General features: G+C 53.4%; 1 protein-coding gene across 1 annotated transcript in view; it reads left to right on the forward strand.

Moving 5' to 3' along the window:
• Positions 1-1001: 1001 nt before the first annotated feature.
• Positions 1002-21239, forward strand: part of LOC144676052 (myocyte-specific enhancer factor 2D homolog) — a 69530-nt gene continuing 49292 nt past the window's right edge. The window contains exon 1 of the mRNA XM_078536571.1: positions 1002-1203. Coding sequence (XP_078392697.1) covers positions 1030-1203 — 174 coding nt within the window. The 5' untranslated portion in view covers positions 1002-1029. The remainder of the gene's footprint in view (positions 1204-21239) is intronic.

The following is a 21239-nucleotide window of genomic DNA, read 5'->3' on the forward strand; positions in this document are numbered from 1 at the left end:
TCCCGACTTCGGAGCCCTGAAGAAGAGTCATACGGACTTGAAACGCTAACTCTGTTTCTCTCTCCACAGACGCTGCCAGACCCGCTGAGTTTTTCCAGCATTTTCTGTTTTTATTTCAAATTTTCAGCATCTGCAGTATTCTGCTTTTAGCTGAGGTGTAATTATTTCTTTTATTTTCCCAGCCCTTCAAACATTTCAATATTTACTTAACCTCTTCACTCTTTATCCCTCCACCCCTCTCTCTATCTCTGTCTCGCACTCTTTGTCTCACTCTGTCTTTCTCTCTCTCTCTCTGTTTCCTCGCTGGTTCTTCCTCATCTTCCCTTTCTCCCTCCCTCTCTCTCTCTGTCTCACTCTGTTTCTCTCTCTCTCTGTTTGCCTGTCTCTCTGTCTTTCTCTTTCTGCCTCTCTCTTTGTCTCTCTCTAACTCACTCTGTCTCTTTCTCTCTCTCTGTTTGTCTCTCCCTGCCTGCCTCTCTTTTTGACTCTCTATCTCTTTCTCTCACTCTTTCTCTCTCTCTCTGTTTGTCTCTCTTTCTTTCTGCCTGCCTCTCTTTTTGTCTCTCTCTAACTCACTCTGTCTCTTTCTCTCTCTGTTTGCCTCCCTCTCTCTCTCTGTTTCTCTATGTCTCATTCCCCCACTCTTCCCTCTGCCTCTCTCTTTGTCTCTGCGTCTCTTTCTCTCTCTGTTTGTCTCTTTCTCTCTCTCTTTGTCTCTCCCTGCCTGCCTCTCTTTTTGTCTCTGTATCTCTTTCTCTCGCTCTTTCCTTCTCTCTGTTTTCCTCTCTCTCTCTGTCTGCCCCTCTCTTTGTCTCTCTGTCTCTGTCTCTTGCTCTTTCTCTCTATCTCTCTCTCTCTGCTTGCTTGTCTCTCTCTCTTTTTCTCTGTCTGCCTCTCTTGTTGTCTCTCTCTGGCTCACTTTGACTCTTTATCTCTCTCTTTCTCTGTCTCTCTTTCTGTTTGCCTCTCTCCCTCCCTCTGCCTCTCCCCCTGACACAGGTGACCTTCACCAAGCGGAAGTTTGGTCTTATGAAGAAGGCGTATGAACTGAGTGTACTGTGTGACTGTGAGATCGCCCTCATCATCTTCAACCACTCCAACAAGCTCTTCCAGTACGCCAGCACTGACATGGACAAAGTGTTGCTGAAGTACACAGAGTACAATGAGCCCCATGAGAGCAGGACCAACGCTGACATTGTGGAGGTAAGCTGCCCAGGGCGGGGGCCGGGTAGTGGAGGTGAGCGGCCGATTTAGGGCCGGGTTGTTGAGCGCTGCGGCTGAGGACCAACTCCTCCTGATCAGGTTGAAGCCGTCACCCACCCACTGCCCCCTCACCCACCCACGCCCCCTCACCCACCCACGCCCCATCACCCACCCACGCCCCCTCACGCACCCACGCCCCCTCACCCACCCACGCCCCCTCACGCAACCCCCTCAGTTGCGGATGGCAAGAGGGAGGGAGCGACTGAGGGAACGAAAAGCAGCTAGGAGTGGGAGAGCGGGAGCGAGAAAGACGGTGAGCGGGAGAGTCAGTGACTGGGAGGGAGGGGGTGAGTGGGAGGGAGGGGGTGAACAGGAGGGTGAGTGAGTGGGAGGGAGGGTCAGTGAGCGGGAGGGTGAGTGAGTGGGAGGGAGGGGGTGAGCGGGAGGGTGAGTGAGTGGGAGGGAGGGGGTGAGTGGGAGGGTGAGTGAGTGGGAGGGAGGGGGTGAGCGGGAGGGTGAGTGAGTGGGAGGGAGGGGGTGAGCGGGAGGGTGAGTGAGTGGGAGGGAGGGTCAGTGAGCGGGAGGGTGAGTGAGTGGGAGGGAGGGGGTGAGCGGGAGGGTGAGTGAGTGAGAGGGAGGGGGTGAGCGGGAGGGTGAGTGAGTGGGAGGGAGGGGGTGAGCAGGAGGGTGAGTGAGTGGGAGGGAGGGGGTGAGCAGGAGGGTGAGTGACCGGAAGGGAGGGTCAGTGAGCGGGAGGGTCAGTGGGTGGGGCAGTGGGGGGGTGGGTCAGTGTGGGGGGGCAGTGTTGGGGGGCAGTGGGGGTTGGGTCAGTGTGGGGGGGCAGTGGGTGGGGGTAGCGGGTGGGGCAGTGGGGGGTGGGTCAGTGTGGGGGGGCAGTGGGTGGGGGTAGTGGGTGGGGCAGTGGGGGGTGGGTCAGTGTGGGGGGGCAGTGGGTGGGGGTAGCGGGTGGGGCAGTGGGGAGTGGGTCAGTGTTGGGGGTCAGTGTGGGGGTAGCGGGTGGGGCAGTGGGGAGTGGGTCAGTGTGGGGGGGCAGTGGGTGGGGGTAGCGGGTGGGGCAGTGGGGAGTGGGTCAGTGTGGGTGGGCAGTGGGGAGTGGGTCAGTGTTGGGGGTCAGTGTGGGGGTGGGGCAGTGGGGAGTGGGTCAGTGTTGGGGGTCAGTGTGGGGGTAGTGGGTGGGGCAGTGGGGAGTGGGTCAGTGTGGGTGGGCAGTGGGGAGTGGGTCAGTGTTGGGGGGCAGTGTGGGTGGGCAGTGGGGGGTGGGTCAGTGTGGGTGGGCAGTGGGGGGTGGGTCAGTGTGGATGGGCAGTGGGGAGTGGGTCAGTGTTGGGGGTCAGTGTGTGGGTGGGCAGTGGGGAGTGGGTCAGTGTTGGGGGTCAGTGTGGGTGGGCAGTGGGGAGTGGGTCAGTGTTGGGGGTCAGTGTGGGTGGGCAGTGGGGAGTGGGTCAGTGTTGGGGGTCAGTGTGGGTGGGCAGTGGGGAGTGGGTCAGTGTTGGGGGTCAGTGTGGGGGTGGGTCAGTGTGGGTGGGCAGTGGGGAGTGGGTCAGTGTTGGGGGTCAGTGTGGGGGTGGGTCAGTGTGGGTGGGCAGTGGGGAGTGGGTCAGTGTTGGGGGTCAGTGTGGGGGTGGGTCAGTGTGGGTGGGCAGTGGGGAGTGGGTCAGTGTTGGGGGGCAGTGGGGAGTGGGTCAGTGTTGGGGGTCAGTGGGGAGTGGGTCAGTGTGGGTGGGCAGTGGGGAGTGGGTCAGTGTTGGGGGTCAGTGTGGGTGGGCAGTGGGGGGTGGGTCAGTGTTGGGGGGCAGTGGGGAGTGGGTCAGTGTTGGGGGTCAGTGGGGAGTGGGTCAGTGTGGGTGGGCAGTGGGGAGTGGGTCAGTGTTGGGGGTCAGTGGGGAGTGGGTCAGTGTGGGTGGGCAGTGGGGAGTGGGTCAGTGTTGGGGGTCAGTGGGGAGTGGGTCAGTGTTGGGGGTCAGTGGGGAGTGGGTCAGTGTGGGTGGGCAGTGGGGAGTGGGTCAGTGTTGGGGGTCAGTGGGGAGTGGGTCAGTGTGGGTGGGCAGTGGGGAGTGGGTCAGTGTTGGGGGTCAGTGTGGGTGGGCAGTGGGGGGTGGGTCAGTGTTGGGGGGCAGTGTGGGTGGGCAGTGGGGGGTGGGTCAGTGTGGGTGGGCAGTGGGGGGTGGGTCAGTGTGGGTGGGCAGTGGGGAGTGGGTCAGTGTTGGGGGTCAGTGTGGGTGGGCAGTGGGGGGTGGGTCAGTGTGGGTGGGGCAGTGGGGAGTGGGACAGTGTTGGGGGTCAGTGTGGGGGTAGCGGGTGGGGCAGTGGGGAGTGGGTCAGTGGGGAGTGGGTCAGTGTGGGTGGGCAGTGGGGAGTGGGTCAGTGTTGGGGGTCAGTGTGGGTGGGCAGTGGGGAGTGGGTCAGTGTTGGGGGTCAGTGTGGGTGGGCAGTGGGGAGTGGGTCAGTGTTGGGGGTCAGTGTGGGTGGGCAGTGGGGGGTGGGGCAGTGTTGGGGGTCAGTGTGGGTGGGCAGTGGGGGGTGGGGCAGTGTTGGGGGTCAGTGTGGGTGGGCAGTGGGGGGTGGGTCAGTGTGGGTGGGCAGTGGGGGGTGGGGCAGTGTTGGGGGTCAGTGTGGGGGTGGGGCAGTGGGGAGTGGGTCAGTGTTGGGGGTCAGTGTGGGGGTAGCGGGTGGGGCAGTGGGGAGTGGGTCAGTGTGGGTGGGCAGTGGGGGGTGGGGCAGTGTTGGGGGTCAGTGTGGGTGGGCAGTGGGGAGTGGGTCAGTGTTGGGGGTCAGTGTGGGTGGGCAGTGGGGAGTGGGTCAGTGTTGGAGGTCAGTGTGGGTGGGCAGTGGGGGGTGGGTCAGTGTTGGGGGTCAGTGTGGGGGTGGGGCAGTGGGGAGTGGGTCAGTGTGGGTGGGCAGTGGGGAGTGGGTCAGTGTTGGGGGTCAGTGTGGGTGGGCAGTGGGGAGTGGGTCAGTGTTGGGGGTCAGTGTGGGTGGGCAGTGGGGAGTGGGTCAGTGTTGGGGGTCAGTGTGGGTGGGCAGTGGGGAGTGGGTCAGTGTGGGTGGGCAGTGGGGAGTGGGTCAGTGTTGGGGGTCAGTGTGGGTGGGGCAGTGGGGAGTGGGTCTGTGTTGGGGGTCAGTGTGGGGGTAGCGGGTGGGGCAGTGGGGGGTGGGTCAGTGTGGGTGGGCAGTGGGGGGTGGGTCAGTGTTGGGGGTCAGTGTGGGGGTAGCGGGTGGGGCAGTGGGGGGTGGGTCAGTGTGGGTGGGCAGTGGGGGGTGGGTCAGTGTTGGGGGTCAGTGTGGGTGGGCAGTGGGGAGTGGGTCAGTGTTGGGGGTCAGTGTGGGTGGGCAGTGGGGAGTGGGTCAGTGTTGGGGGTCAGTGTGGGTGGGCAGTGGGGGGGTAGCGGGTGGGGCAGTGGGGGGTGGGTCAGTGTGGGTGGGCAGTGGGGGGTGGGTCAGTGTTGGGGGGTCAGTGTGGGGGTGGGGCAGCCTCCAGTGGAATCTGTGGGGGTTTTGTTGTGCTGGGGATTGAATAGTGTGGACGAGGCGAGTGGGAGCTGGGCCCTGGCCGTGTTGCCTCTCCCAGTTGACACAGATGAGATTGGATTTGAATGACCGGGGCCTGTCCTTTAACTGTGTACAGCAGTAATCCCCGCAGAGGTCAGTCACTAATCCCTCTCCACCCTGCTTCCAAACGCTGCTAACCTTCAGCTCATCTTAAAATCTCCGCTCCCTCCACCCTAACCCGCACAGAACCCCCTGCACACCCCAACCCCCCTGCAAAACCTCCCCCTCTGGCTGCACGCCTGTCTCCAATTCGACCCTGAGAACTTTGGCTTGGCGTTTAAAGGTGGTATGTAAACGCGGGTTGTTGTTGAGTGAGTAAGTGCCCTGCCCTCTGTGAGAGTGTGGGGGGCCACACTGGCTCCATCCAAGACCGAGATCGGCTGAGACGCTCACACCTGACCCCTGCGCTGGGGAGCAGGGTAAATCATTCGGGTTCGTGCCCTGGGGTGAAGGCTCATGCGTGGATTGAAGGGCCCCGTCACGAGAGAATGCTGCCCCTTTAAACCCAGGCCCACCCTCAGCCGTCAGACCTGCTGGGCAGAAGACCCCCCACGGCCGCCATTTCGAAGAGGGGCAGGAGGGGGGTATACAGAACAACACGCAGCCTTCAATCGGCATCACTGGGGAAAAAAAATCACCGGGCGATCTGAGTCATTGTCAAATTGCTGTTTGTGGGAGCTTGCTGTGCGCAAATCGACTGGCGGCGTTTCCTGGGCCACGCTTCAAAACAAACAAGTCCTGCGTTGGCTGTAGAGCGCTACGGGATGTCCTGTGGCGGTGATTAGGCGCTATTGAAATGCAAACCCGTCTTAGGGTCAAACTTGTGGGAGGTAGTTCCTGTTGGTGCGAGTGTCTGCGTGTGCGAGGGGAAGGAAGGCGAGGGTTGTTACATATCTGTCACCGGAGGAGATTGAGGGCTGAGCAGTTAATCTTTCATTGTTTAACTCGCTTGGTGGAGACAGTGCAGAATTGTGCTTGATGCTGCCGACTAAGGGAGTGACACAGAACTGTCATGTAGGATACGGGATAATTAGAGAGATGATACTGACTGTGACAGGGACTGGAATCTGTGCTGACAACACACAAATAACTCCTCGTGGTACTAATTACCCTGGGGGAGCACTCACTCTGTAGGTTGTTTTATAGCCAATATGGTTCTGGAGTTTATTGGGAAATAGTGTTCAGATAAACACAGAGTTTATCCATGATAGAATCCCAGTGGAGCAAACCCAGTGTACAGAATTTACAGACTAAACTCCATTCATTTACTCCCAGCAAGCAGAATTCCAATGGACCCAAACCCCTTCCCATTGTACACAATCCCAATGGACCCAAACCCCTTCCCATTCACTCCCGCTGCACAAATCCCAATGGACCCCAAACCCCTTCCCATTCACTCCCGCTGCACAAATCCCAATGGACCCCAAACCCCTTCCCATTCACTCCCACTGTACACAATCCCAATGGACCCAAACCCCTTCCCATTCACTCCCATTGTACACAATCCCAATGGACCCAAATCCCTTCCCATTCATTCCCATTGTACACAATCCCAGTGGACCCAAACCCCTTCCCATTCACTCCCATTGTACACAATCCCAGTGGACCCAAACCCCTTCCCATTCACTCCCACTGTACACAATCCCAATGGACCCAAACCCCTTCCCATTCACTCCCATTGTACACAATCCCAATGGAGCCAAACCCCTTCCCATTCACTCCCATTGTACACAATCCCAGTGGACCCAAACCCCTTCCCATTCATTCCCGCTGTACACAATCCCAATGGACCCAAACCCCTTCCCATTCACTCCCGCTGTACACAATCCCAATGGACCCAAACCCCTTCCCATTCATTCCCATTGTACACAATCCCAGTGGACCCAAACCCCTTCCCATTCACTCCCATTGTACACAATCCCAATGGACCCAAACCCCTTCCCATTCACTCCCATTGTACACAATCCCAGTGGACCCAAACCCCTTCCCATTCATTCCCATTGTACACAATCCCAATGGAGCCAAACCCCTTCCCATTCACTCCCATTGTACACAATCCCAATGGACCCAAACCCCTTCCCATTCACTCCCATTGTACACAATCCCAGTGGACCCAAACCCCTTCCCATTCATTCCCATTGTACACAATCCCAATGGAGCCAAACCCCTTCCCATTCACTCCCATTGTACACAATCCCAATGGACCCAAACCCCTTCCCATTCACTCCCATTGTACACAATCCCAATGGATCCAAACCCCTTCCCATTCACTCCCACTGTACACAATCCCAATGGAACCAAACCCCTTCCCATTCACTCCCATTGTACACAATCCCAATGGACCCAAACCCCTTCCCATTCACTCCCATTGTACACAATCCCAATGGACCCAAACCCCTTCCCATTCATTCCCATTGTACACAATCCCAGTGGACCCAAACCCCTTCCCATTCACTCCCATTGTACACAATCCCAGTGGACCCAAACCCCTTCCCATTCACTCCCACTGTACACAATCCCAATGGAACCAAACCCCTTCCCATTCACTCCCATTGTACACAATCCCAATGGACCCAAACCCCTTCCCATTCACTCCCATTGTACACAGTCCCAATGGACCCAAACCCCTTCCCATTCACTCCCATTGTACACAATCCCAATGGACCCAAACCCCTTCCCATTCACTCCCATTGTACACAATCCCAATGGACCCAAACCCCTTCCCATTCACTCCCATTGTACACAAACCCAATGGACCCAAACCCCTTCCCATTCACTCCCATTGTACACAAACCCAATGGACCCAAACCCCTTCCCATTCATTCCCATTGTACACAATCCCAATGGACCCAAACCCCTTCCCATTCATTGCCACCCTGCAGATCCTGAAGGCAGCAGTGAGGTAACTGATGAACTGATCTCCTTTGGCCTTGCTGCATGAATGTTGGCCAGTAGCACACACCCGCCCCTTGTCTGCCAGCCAATTGAACGCTGAGCATTAAGCATCAGTCTCTCCAAAAAATTAGTTCCTTACTGGATAAATTGGAAACTAAGAGGGAGAGGAGTATTTTTAGACTGCAGATGGTGCTGTATTGTGCAGAGTTAATTTGTACAAAGCACACTCTCTCAAACAGCAGTATCATAAATGACCAGGTAATTTGGGATTTTTTTCAGTGATGTTGGTTGAGGGTTAAATATTCAGTCCAAGTCACCGGGTAGAACTCCCTCCTGTTCTTCTACAAAATTGTACCTTTGGATCATTTACATACACCCAAGAGGGCATACAAGGCATCAGTTTACCATCTAATCTGAAAGACGGCACCTCTGACAGTACAGCACCCCATCAGTACTGACCCCCCTGACAGTGCGGCGCTCCCTCAGTACTGACCCTTCGACAGTGCGGCACTCCCTCAGTACTGACCCTCCGACATTGCGGCGCTCCCTCAGTACTGACCCTCCGACAGTGCGGCACTCCCTCAGTACTGACCCTCCGACAGTGCGGCGCTCCCTCAGTACTGAAACCTCCGACAGTGCGGCGCTCCCTCAGTACTGACCCTCTGACAGTGCGGCACTCCCTCAGTACTGACCCTCTGACAGTGCGGCGCTCCCTCAGTACTGAAACCTCCGACAGTGCGGCGCTCCCTCAGTACTGACCCTCCGACAGTGCGGCGCTCCCTCAGTACTGACCCTCCGACAGTGCGGCGCTCCCTCAGTACTGACCCTCCGACAGTGCGGCGCTCCCTCAGTACTGACCCTCCGACAGTGCGGCGTTCCCTCAGCACTGACCCTCCGACAGTGCGGCGCTCCCTCAGTACTGACCCGCCGACAGTGCGGTGCTCCCTCAGTACTGACCCTCCGACAGTGCGGCACTCCCTCAGTACTGACCCTCCGACAGTGCGGCACTCTCTCAGCACTGACCCCCCGACAGTGCGGCACTCCCTCAGTACTGACCCTCCGACAGTGCGGCACTCCCTCAATACTGACCCTCCGACAGTGCAGCACTCTCTCAGCACTGACCCCCCGACAGTGCGGCACTCCCTCAGTACTGACCCTCCGACAGTGCGGTGCTCCCTCAGTACTGACCCTCCGACAGTGCGGCGCTCCCTCAGTACTGACCCTCCGACAGTGCTGGGCTCCCTCAGTACTGACCCTCCGACAGTGCGGCACTCCCTCAGTACTGACCCTCCGACAGTGCGGCGCTCCCTCGGTACTGACCCTCCGACAGTGCGGCGCTCCCTCAGTACTGACCCTCCGAGCACTGTGTGCAGGGTGAAGGTAAACAGCACCTCCGACTGTCCATCTCGATGATGCGGCCCCTCTCTTAAAGTGAGGCTCGATCCCCACCAACCCCAAACTCAGAGCTGCGAATGTTACAACTGAGTCAAGCTCCTCCACAATCCCGAAAAGTCCAGAATTATGTAGAACTTCACAGCACAGAAACAGGCCACTCGGCCCCTCTCCTCCGTGCTGGTGTTTCTGCTCCACATGAGCCTCCTCTCACCCCACACTTCATCTCGCCTCATCTTCGTACCCCATTCCTTTCTCCCCTGAGTGTTTATCCAGCTACCCCCCCCAACAATCCATCTCTGCGATTCACCTCGACCACTCCCTGTGGGAGCGAGTCCCACATTCTCCCCGCGGGAGCGAGTCCCACATTCTCCCCACTCCCCGTGGGAGCGAGTCCCACATTCTCCCCACTCCCCGTGGGAGCGAGTCCCACATTCTCCCCACTCCCCGTGGGAGCGAGTCCCACATTCTCCCCACTCCCCGTGGGAGCGAGTCCCACATTCTCCCCACTCCCCGTGGGAGCGAGTCCCACATTCTCCCCGCTCCCCGTGGGAGCGAGTCCCACATTCTCCCCGCTCTCTGGGTAAAGAGGTTTCTCTGCAATTCCCCTATTGGATTTATTATGTAGGACTTAGGAGCAGGAGGAGGCCAATCAGCCCTTTGAGCCTAACCCCCTCCCCGCCACCCCCATTCATTAAGACCGGGCTGATCTGATTGCGGCCTGAGCTCCACTTTCTTTTCTGCTCACCCGCCTCAAACCCTCGACTCTCTTGTCGATCAAAACTCTGTCTAACTCGGCCTTGGACATATTCAGTGCCCCAGCCTCCCTTGCTCGCCGGGGAATAGAATTCTACAGACTAACAGCCCTCATAGAGAAAAAATGTCTCCTCATCTCCATCTTAAAAGGTAGACCTCTTATTCTTAAACCGTGTCCCCTAGTTTTAGACTCCCTGTGACAGTGGCCATCTTATATTGATGACCCCCTAATTCTGGTATTGTCTGCAAGTGGAAACCTCTTCTCTGCATGGGCTCTGCAGGAGGGTCATACGGACTCGAAAGGTTAACTCTCTTTCTCTCTCCACAGACACTGCCGGACCTGCTGAGTTTTTCCAGCATTTTCTGTTTTTGTTTCAGATTTCCAGCATCCGCAGTATTTCGCTTTTTTTTCCCCAAAATTTAGCATCGCCAACAACCGCTTGAATTTATATAGCGCCTCGAACATAATGTTATGCCCCAACGTGCGTCATGGGATCATTTTCAAGCATTTGACCCTGCGCCACATCAGGAGATATATAGTGGGACGGGTGACCAAAAGCTCGGGTCCAAGAGGTCGGTTTTAAGGAGCCCCTTAAAGGAGGAGAGAGAGCTAGGCGAAGAGAGGTGGAGAGAAAGTGGCACAGAGAGGGAGAGGCACAGAGAGAGAGAGAGAGAGAGAGGCGGAGTGAGAGGGAGAGAAAGTGGCACAGAGAGGGAGAGGCACAGAGAGAGAGAGAGAGGCGGAGTGAGATGGAGAGAGGCACAGAGAGAGAGAGAGAGGTGGAACAAGATGGAAAGAGAGAGGCACAGAAAGAGGGAGAGAGGCAGAGCGAGATGGAGAGAGAGGCACAGAGAGAGAGAGGTGGAGTAAGATGGAGAGAGAGGCACAAAGAGGGAGAGAGAGAGAGGCAGAGTGAGAAGGAGAGAGAGAGGCACAGAAAGAGGGAGAGAGAGAGAGGCGAAGAGAGGTGGAGAGAAAGTGGCACAGAGAGAGAGAGAGCGGCACAGAGAAAGGGAGAGAGAGGCGGAGAGAGAGGCACAGAGGGAGAGAGGCAGAACGAGATGGAGAGAGGCACGGAGAGAGAGAGGTGGAGCAAGATGGAGAGAGAGGCACAGAAAGAGGGAGGGAGAGAGAGAGAGAGGTGGAGCAGGATGGAGAGAGAGAGGCACAGAAAGAGGGAGAGAGAGGCTCAGAAAGAGGAAGAGACAGGCAGAGACAGAAAGTGGGGCGGAGAGGTTTAGGGAGGGAATTCCAGAGCTCAGGGCCCCCCAGGTAGCTGAAGGCACGGCCGCCAATGGTGGAGCGATGGGAATCGGGGGATGCTCGAGAGGCCGGAATTGTAAGAGCAGAGATGTCGGAGAGTTTGTGATTTTAACGACCTCCATTGCTCAGCCTTCTCCTCTCAGAGTAATTCTCTCGTGCCAGCTGTTCCAGAGTTTAATCTGGTCTCCGGGACGCAGTGATGCCTCTGACACTCTCCCCTTTTTCCTTCCTTATTATCTCTTTGTTGATGCGAAGCTCGGTAATTATCACTTTTCACTCGCTTTTGTGGAGCCTCTCAGTTCCCGTCAGGCATTTGAGGGAGGGGGGAAGGACTTGTCTTCAGCAGCCTGCCATTAACCCCCGCCTGAAAAAAGACAGAGAGAGCGGGAGGACGAGGATGGGGATAATTCCCGGAGGCTTGCTGTGCGTCCAGCTAGGTTGTGCTTGCTGGTGAAAGCGGTGCCCGCGGCGGGGTGAGGGGGCCAGAGATTTCGGGATGGAGGCAGACCAGTTACACTATCCCACCTGTTCCTGCACGGACACTGTTTAGTCCCCTTGTGTTTCGACAGGCAAGATGCGATGTAATTGCCGTGTTCAAAATAACTCAATAGGATAGACGCCAGGTAAACTATTTCTTGTAGGGAAATCCAGTACGAACATCAAAGTAAAGCTTAGAAAGGAGGAAAGAAGTTGATTTTATTTAGCGCCTTTCACATCCACCTCAGAGTCGGGGGGGTGAGGTTTCTCGCTCCCTCAGTACTGACCCTCCGACAGTGCGGCACTCCCTCGGTACTGACCCTCCAACAGTGCGGCGCTCCCTCAGTACTGACCCTCCGACAGTGCGGCACTCCCTCAGTACTGACCCTCCGACAGTGCGGCGCGCCCTCAGTACTGACCCTCCAACAGTGCGGCACTCCCTCGGTACTGACCCTCCAACAGTGCGGCGCTCCCTCAGTACTGACCCTCCAACAGTGCGGCACTCCCTCAGTACTGACCCTCCAACAGTGCGGCACTCCCTCGGTACTGACCCTCCAACAGTGCGGCGCTCCCTCAGTACTGACCCTCCGACAGTGCGGCGCTCCCTCAGTACTGACCCTCCAACAGTGCGGCGCTCCCTCAGTACTGACCCTCCGACAGTGCGGCGCTCCCTCAGTACTGACCCTCCGACAGTGCCGCGCTCCCTCAGTACTGACCCTCCAACAGTGCGGCACTCCCTCAGTACTGACCCTCCGACAGTGCGGCACTCCCTCAGTACTGACCCTCCGACAGTGCGGCGCTCCCTCAGTACTGACCCTCCAACAGTGCGGCACTCCCTCGATACTGACCCTCCAACAGTGCGGCGCTCCCTCAGTACTGACCCTCCAACAGTGCGGCACTCCCTCAGTACTGACCCTCCAACAGTGCGGCACTCCCTCGGTACTGACCCTCCAACAGTGCGGCGCTCCCTCAGTACTGACCCTCCAACAGTGCGGCACTCCCTCAGTACTGAACCTCCGACAGTGTGGCGCTCCCTCAGTACTGACCCACCGACAGTGCGGCACTCCCTCAGTACTGACCCTCCAACAGTGCGGCACTCCCTCAGTACTGACCCTCCAACAGTGCGGCGCTCCCTCAGTACTGACCCTCCAACAGTGCGGCACTCCCTCAGTACTGACCCTCCAACAGTGCGGCACTCCCTCAGTACTGACCCTCCAACAGTGCGGCGCTCCCTCAGTACTGACCCTCCAACAGTGCGGCACTCCCGCAGTACTGACCCTCCAACAGTGCGGCACTCCCTCAGTACTGACCCTCCGACAGTGCGGCGCTCCCTCAGTACTGACCCTCTGACAGTGCGGCGCTCCCTCAGTACTGACCCTCCGACAGTGCGGCGCTCCCTCAGTACTGACCCTCTGACAGTGCGGCACTCCCTCAGTACTGACCCTCCAACAGTGCGGCACTCCCTCAGTACTGACCCTCCAACAGTGCGGCGCTCCCTCAGTACTGACCCTCTGACAGTGCGGCACTCCCTCAGTACTGACCCACCGACAGTGCGGCACTCCCTCAGTACTGACCCTCCAACAGTGCGGCACTCCCTCAGTACTGACCCTCCAACAGTGCGGCGCTCCCTCAGTACTGACCCTCCAACAGTGCGGCACTCCCTCAGTACTGACCCTCCAACAGTGCGGCACTCCCTCAGTACTGACCCTCCAACAGTGCGGCGCTCCCTCAGTACTGACCCTCCGACAGTGCGGCGCTCCCTCAGTACTGACCCTCCGACAGTGCCGCGCTCCCTCAGTACTGACCCTCCGACAGTGCGGCACTCCCTCAGTACGGAACCTCCGACAGTGCGGCCGCTGATTCCTGAGTTTCCCCCTCCTCCCCTCCCTCTCCCCCTCCTCCCCTTCCTCTCCCCCTCCTCCCCTCCCTCTCCCCTCCTCCCCTTCCTCTCCACCTCCCCCTCTCCCTCTCCCCTTCCTCCCCTCCCTCTCCCCCTCTTCCCCTTCCTCTCCTCCTGCTCCCCTTCCTCTCCCCCTCCTCCCCTCCCTCTCTCCCTCCTCCCCTTCCTCTCCCCTTCCTCTCCCCCTTCTCCCCTCCCACTCCCCCTCCTCCCCCTCCCTCTCCGCCTCCTCCCCTCCCTCTCCCCCCTCCCCTCCCTCTCCCCCTCCTCGCCTTCCTCTCCCCCTCCTCCCCTCCCTCTCCCCCTCCTCCCCTCCCTCTCCCCCTCCTCCCCTCCCTCTCTCCCTCCTCCCCTTCCTCTCCCCCTCCTCCCCTTGCTCTCCCCTCCTCTCCCCCTCCTCCCCTCCCTCTCCCCCTCCTCCCCTTCCTCCTCCCCTCCCTCTCCCTCTCCTCCCCTCCCACTCCCCCTCCTCCCCTTGCTCTCCCCTCCTCTCCCCCTCCTCCCCTCCCTCTCCCACTCCTCCCCTTCCTCTCCCCCTCCTCCCCTCTCACTCCCCCTCCTCCCCTTGCTCTCCCCTCCTCTCCCCCTCCTCCCCTCCCTCTCCCCCTACTCCCCTTCCTCTCCCCTTCCTCTCCTTCCACTCCCCCTTCTCCCCTTGCTCTCCCCTCCTCTCCCCCTCCTCGCCCTCCTTTCCTCTCCTTCTCTTCAATCCAACTCTTCCTAATTCCCCCCCCCAACCTCCCCCTCACCTGCCGTTACCTTCTCCTTCCCTCTCCCTTCTTTCCTTTTCTTGGTTCCAGGCCTTTCCTTTTCCTTTCCTTGCTCCCCTTTGTGACTGCGGAGAATCAGAGTGAAGGTTACTCACTGTGTAACTGTACAGAGTCACTGTTTACTCAGCAGGGTAAGGGTTACTCACTGTGTTACTGTACGGAGTCAGTGTTTATTCAGCAGGGCAAGGGTTACTCACTGTGTAACTGTACAGAGTCACTGTTTATTCAGCAGGGTAAGGGTTACTCACTGTGTAACTGTACAGAGTCACTGTTTATTAAGCAGGGTAAGGGTTACTCGGTGTAACTGTACAGAGTCACTGTTTATTTAGAACGGTAAGGGTTACTAACTGTGTAACTGTACAGAGTCACTGTTTATTTAGAACGGTAAGGGTTACTAACTGTGTAACTGTACAGAGTCACTGTTTATTCAGCAGGGTAAGGGTTACTCACTGTGTAACTGTACAGAGTCACTGTTTATTCAGCAGGGTAAGGGTTACTCACTGTGTAACTGTACAGAGTCACTGTTTATTCAGCAGGGTAAGGGTTACTCACTGTGTAACTGTACAGAGTCACTGTTTATTCAGCAGGGTAAGGGTTACTCACTGTGTAACTGTACAGAGTCACTGTTTATTCAGCAGGGTAATAGTTACTCTGTGTAACTGTACAGAGTCACTGTTTATTCTGCAGGGTAAGGGTTACTCACTTTGTGACTGTACAGAGTCACTGTTTATTCAGCAGGGTTAGGGTTACTCACTTTGTAACTGTACAGAGTCACACTTTATTCAGCAGGTTAAGGGTTACTCACTGTGTAACTGTACAGTGTCACTATTTTTTCAGCTGGGTAAGGGTTACTTTGTGTAACTCTACAGAGTCACTGTTTATTCAGCAGGATAAGGGTTACTCACTGTGTAAATGTATGGAGTCACTTTTATTCAGCAGGGTAAGGGTTACTCTGTGTAACCTTACAGAGTCACTGTTTATTCAGCAGGATAATAGTTACTCTGTGTAACTGTACAGAGTCACTATTTATTCAGCAGGGCAAGGGTTACTCAGTGTGACTGTGTAGAGTCACTGATTATTCAGCAGGGTAAGGGTTACTTGGTGTAACTGTACAGAGACACTGTTTATTCAGCAGGGTAAGGGTTACTCACTGTGTTACTGTACGGAGTCAATCTTTATTCAGCAGGGTAAGGGTTACTCGGTGTAACTGTACAGAGTCACTGTTTATTCAGCAGGGTAAGGGTTACTCGGTGTGTAACTGTACAGAGTCACTGTTTATTCAGCAAGGTAAGGGTTACTCGGTGTGACTATACAGAGTGACTGTTTATTCAGCCGGGTAAGGGTTACTCTGTGTCACTGTACAGAGTCACTGTTTATTCAACAGGGTAAGGGTTACTCTGTGTAACTGTACAGTGTCACTATTTGTTCAGCAGTGTAAGGGTTACTCAGTGTGACTGTGCAGAGTCACTGTTTATTCAGCAGGGTAAGGGTTACTTTGTGTAACTGTACAGAGTCACTGTTTATTCAGCAGGGTATGGGTTACTCACTGTGTAACTGTACAGAGTCACTGTATATTCAGCAGGGTAAGGGTTACTTACTGTGTAACTGTACAGAGTCACTGTTTATTCAGCAGGGTAAGGGTTACTTTGTGTAACTGTATAGTGTCACTGTTTATTCAGCAGGGTATGGGTTACTCACTGTGTAACTGTACAGAGTCACTGTATATTCAGCAGGGTAAGGGTTACTTACTGTGTAACTGTACAGAGTCACTCTTTATTCAGCACGGTAAGGGTTACTTTGTGTAACTGTGCAGAGTCACTGTTTATTCAGCAGGTTAAGGGTTACTCACTGTGTAAATGTATAGAGTCACTTTTATTCAGCAGGGTAAGGGTTACTCTGTGTAACCTTACAGAGTCACTGATTATTCAGCAGGGTAAGGGTTACTCTGTGTAACTGTACAGAGTCACTGTTTATTCAGCAGGGTAAGGGTTACTCGGTGTAACTGTACAGAGACACTGTTTATTCAGCAGGGTAAGGGTTACTCACTGTGTTACTGTACGGAGTCAATCTTTATTCAGCAGAGTAAGGGTTACTCACTGTGTAACTGTACAGAGTTACTGTTTATTCAGCAGGGTAAGGGTTACTCGGTGTAACTGTCCATATTCACTGTTTATTCAGGAGGGTCAGGGTTACTCACTGTGTTACTGTACGGAGTCAATCTTTATTCAGCAGAGTAAGGGTTACTCACTGTAACTGTACAGAGTCACTCTTTATTCAGCAGGGTAAGGGTTACTCGGTGTTACTGTACGGAGTCAGTGTTTATTCAGCAGGGTAAGGGTTACTTTGTGTATCTGTACAGAGTCACTGTTTATTCAGCAGGGTAAGGGTTACTCACTGTGTAACTGTACAGAGTCACTGTATATTCAGCAGGGTAAGGTTTACTTACTGTGTAACTGTACAGAGTCACTGTTTATTCAGCAGGGTAAGGGTTACTTTGTGTAACTGTACAGAGTCACTGTTTATTCAGCAGGATAAGGGTTACTCACTGTGTAAATGTATAGAGTCACTGTTTATTCAGCAGGGTAAGGGTTACTCTCTCTAACTTTACAGAGTCACTGTTTATTCAGCAGGGTAAGGGTTACTCTGTGTAACTGTACAGAGTCACTATTTATTCAGCAGGGCAAGTGTTACTCTGTGTAATTGTACAGAGTCACTGTTTATTCAGCAGGGTAAGTGTTACACACTGTGTAACTGTACAGAGTCACTGTTTATTCAGCAGTGTAAGGGTTACACACTGTGTAACTGTACAGAGTCACTGTTTATTCAGGGTGAGGCTTACTCGGTGTAACTGTACAGAGTCACCGTTTATTCAGCAGGGTAAGGGTTACTCGGTGTAATTGTACAGAGTCACTGTTTATTAAGCAGGGTATGGGTTACTCACTGTATAACTGTACAGAGTCACTGTTTATTCAGCAGGGTAAGGGTTACTGACTGTGTAACTGTACAGAGTCAGTGTTTATTCAGCAGGGTAAGGGTTACTCGGTGTAACTGTACAGAGTCACTCTTTATTCAGCAGGGTAAGGGTTACTCGGTGTGACTGTGCAGAGTGACTGTTTATTCAGCAGGGTAAGGGTTACTCAGTGTAACTGTACAGAGCCACTGTTTATTCAGCAGGGTAAGGGTTACTCACTGTGTAACTGTACAGAGTCACTGTTTATTCAGCAGGGTAAGGGTGACTCACTGTGTAACTGTACAGAGTCACTGTTTATTCAGCAGGGTAAGGGTTACTCAGTGTAACTGTACAGAGTCACTGTTTATTCAGCAGGGTAAGGGTTACCCAGTGTGACTGTACAGAGTCACTCTTTATTCAGCAGGGTAAGGGTTACTCGGTGTGACTGTACAGAGTGACTGTTTATTCAGCAGGGTAATGGTTACTCAGTGCAACTGTACAGAGTCACTGTTTATTCAGCAGGGTAAGGGTTACTAACTGTGTAACTGTACAGAGTCACTGTTTATTCAGCACGGTAAGGGTTACTCACTGTGTAACTGTGCAGAGTCACTGTTTATTAAGCAGGGTATGGGTTACTCACTGTATAACTGTACAGAGTCACTGTTTATTCAGCAGGGTAAGGGTTACTCACTGTGTAACTGTACGGAGTCACTGTTTATTCAGCAGGGTAAGGGTTACTCACTGTGTAACTGTACAGAGTCACTGTTTATTCAGCAGGGTAAGGGTTATGTACTGTGTAACTGTACAGAGTCACTGTTTATTCAGCAGGGTAAGGGTTACTCACTGTGTAACTATACAGAGTCACTGTTTATTCAGCAGGGCAAGGGTTACGTACTGTGTAACTGTACAGAGTTACTGTTTATTCAGCAGGGTAAGGGTTACTCACTGTGTAACTGTACAGAGTCACTGTTTATTCAGCAGGGTAATAGTTACTCTGTGTAACTGTACAGAGTCACTGTTTATTCAGCAGGGTAAGGGTTACTCACTTTGTGACTGTACAGAGTCACTGTTGATTCAGCATGGTTAGGGTTACTCACTTTGTAACTGTACAGAGTCACTCTTTATTCAGCAGGGTAAGGGTTACTCGGTGTGACTGTGCAGAGTGACTGTTTATTCAGCAGGGTAAGGGTTACTCAGTGTAACTGTACAGAGCCACTGTTTATTCAGCAGGGTAAGGGTTACTCACTGTGTAACTGTACAGAGTCACTGTTTATTCAGCAGGGTAAGGGTTACTCAGTGTAACTGTACAGAGTCACTGTTTATTCAGCAGGGTAAGGGTTACCCAGTGTGACTGTACAGAGTCACTCTTTATTCAGCAGGGTAAGGGTTACTCGGTGTGACTGTACAGAGTGACTGTTTATTCAGCAGGGTAATGGTTACTCAGTGCAACTGTACAGAGTCACTGTTTATTCAGCAGGGTAAGGGTTACTAACTGTGTAACTGTACAGAGTCACTGTTTATTCAGCACGGTAAGGGTTACTCACTGTGTAACTGTACAGAGTCACTGTTTATTAAGCAGGGTATGGGTTACTCACTGTATAACTGTACAGAGTCACTGTTTATTCAGCAGGGTAAGGGTTACTCACTGTGTAACTGTACAGAGTCACTGTTTATTCAGCAGGGTAAGGGTTACTCACTGTGTAACTGTACAGAGTCACTGTTTATTCAGCAGGGTAAGGGTTATGTACTGTGTAACTGTACAGAGTCACTGTTTATTCAGCAGGGTAAGGGTTACTCACTGTGTAACTATACAGAGTCACTGTTTATTCAGCAGGGCAAGGGTTACGTACTGTGTAACTGTACAGAGTTACTGTTTATTCAGCAGGGTAAGGGTTACTCACTGTGTAACTGTACAGAGTCACTGTTTATTCAGCAGGGTAATAGTTACTCTGTGTAACTGTACAGAGTCACTGTTTATTCAGCAGGGTAAGGGTTACTCACTTTGTGACTGTACAGAGTCACTGTTGATTCAGCATGGTTAGGGTTACTCACTTTGTAACTGTACAGAGTCACTCTTTATTCAGCAGGTTAAGGGTTACTCACTGTGTAACTGTACAGTGTCACTATTTTTTCAGCTGGGTAAGGGTTACTCGGTGTAATTGTACAGAGACACTCTTTATTCAGCAGGGTAAGGGTTACTCTGTGTAACTTTACAGAGTCACTGTTTATTCAGCAGGGTAATAGTTACTCTGTGTAACTGTACAGAGTCACTATTTATTCAGCAGGGCAAGGGTTACTCTGTGTAACTGTACAGAGTGACTGTTTATTCAGCAGTGTAAGGGTTACTCAGTGTGACTGTGTAGAGTCACTGTTTATTCAGCAGGGTAAGGGTTACACGGTGTAACTGTACAGAGTCACTGTTTATTCAGCAGGGCAAGGGTTACTCGGTGTAACTGTACAGAGTCACTGTTTATTCAGCAGGGTAAGGGTTACTCACTGTGTAACTGTACAGAGTCACTGTTTATTCAGCAGGGTAAGGGTTACTCGGTGTGACTGTACGGAGTCAGTGTTTATTCAGCAGGGTAAGGGTTACTCGGTGTAACTGTACAGAGTCACTGTTTATTCAGCAGGGTAAGGGTTACTCGGTGTAACTGTACAGAGTCACTGTTTATTCAGCAGTGTAAGGGTGTTACTCACTGTGTAACTGTACAGAGTCACTGTTTATTCAGCAGGGTAAGGGTTACTCGGTGTAACTGTACGGAGTCACTGTTTATTCAGCAGGGTAACGGTTACTCGGTGTAACTGCACGGAGTCACTATTTATTCAGCAGTGTAAGGGTTACTCAGTGTGACTGTGCAGAGTCACTGTTTATTCAGCAGGGTAAGGGTTACTTTGTGTAACTGTACAGAGTCACTGTTTATTCAGCAGGATAAGGGTTACTTACTGTGTAACTGTACAGAGTCAGTGTTTATTCAGCAGGGTAAGGGTTACTCTGTGTAACTGTACAGAGTCTCTGTTTATTCAGCAGGGTAAGGGTTAATCGGTGTAACTGTACAGAGTCACTGTTTATTCAGCAGGGTAAGGATCACTCACTGTGTAACTGTACAGAGTCACTGTTTATTCAGCAGGGTAAGTGTTACTCACTGTAACTGTACAGAGTCACTGTTTATTCAGCAGGGTAAGGGTTACTCGGTGTAACTGTACAGAGTCACTGTTTATTCAGCAGGGTAAGGGTTACTCACTGTGTAACTGTACAGAGTCACTGTTTATTCAGCAGGGTTTAGGTTACTCGGTGTAACTGTACAGAGTCACTGTTTATTCAGCAGGGTAAGAGTTACTCACTGTGTAACTGTACAGAGTCACTCTTTATTCAGCAGGGTAAGAGTTACTCGGTGTAACTGTACAGAGTGACTATTTATTAAGCAGGATAAGGGTTACTCTGTGTAACTGTACAGAGTCACTGTTTATTCAGCAGAGTAAGGGTTACTCGGTGAAACTGTACAGAGACACTGTTTATTCAGCAGGGTAAAGGTTACTCCGTGTAACTGTCCAGAGTCACTGTTTATTCAGGAGGGTAAGGGTTACTCACTGTGTAACTGTCCAGAGTCACTGTTTATTCAGGAGGGTAAGGGTTACTCACTGTGTTACTGTACGGAGTCAGTGTTTATTCAGCAGGGTAAGGGTTACCCTGTGTAACTGTACAGAGTTACCTTTTATTCTGCAGGGTAAGGGTTACTTTGTGTAACTGTATAGAGTCACTGTTTATTTAGCAGGGTAAGGGTTACTCACTGTGTAACTGTACAGTGTCACTATTTATTCATCTGGTTAAGGGTTACTCGGTGTAACTGTACAGAGACACTGTTTATTCAGCAGGGCAAGGGTCTCTCTGTGCAACTGTACAGAGTTACTGTTTATTCAGGAGGGTAAGGGTCACTTACTGTGTAACTGTACAGAGTCACTGTTTATTCAGCAGGGTAAGGGTTACTCACTGTGTAACTGTACGGAGTCAGTGTTTATTCAGCAGGGTAAGGGTTACGCACTGTGTAACTGTACGGAGTCAGT

The sequence above is a fragment of the Cetorhinus maximus genome, unplaced genomic scaffold, assembly GCF_964194155.1.
Source record: "Cetorhinus maximus unplaced genomic scaffold, sCetMax3.hap1.1 HAP1_SCAFFOLD_1324, whole genome shotgun sequence".
NCBI lineage: Eukaryota > Metazoa > Chordata > Chondrichthyes > Lamniformes > Cetorhinidae > Cetorhinus > Cetorhinus maximus.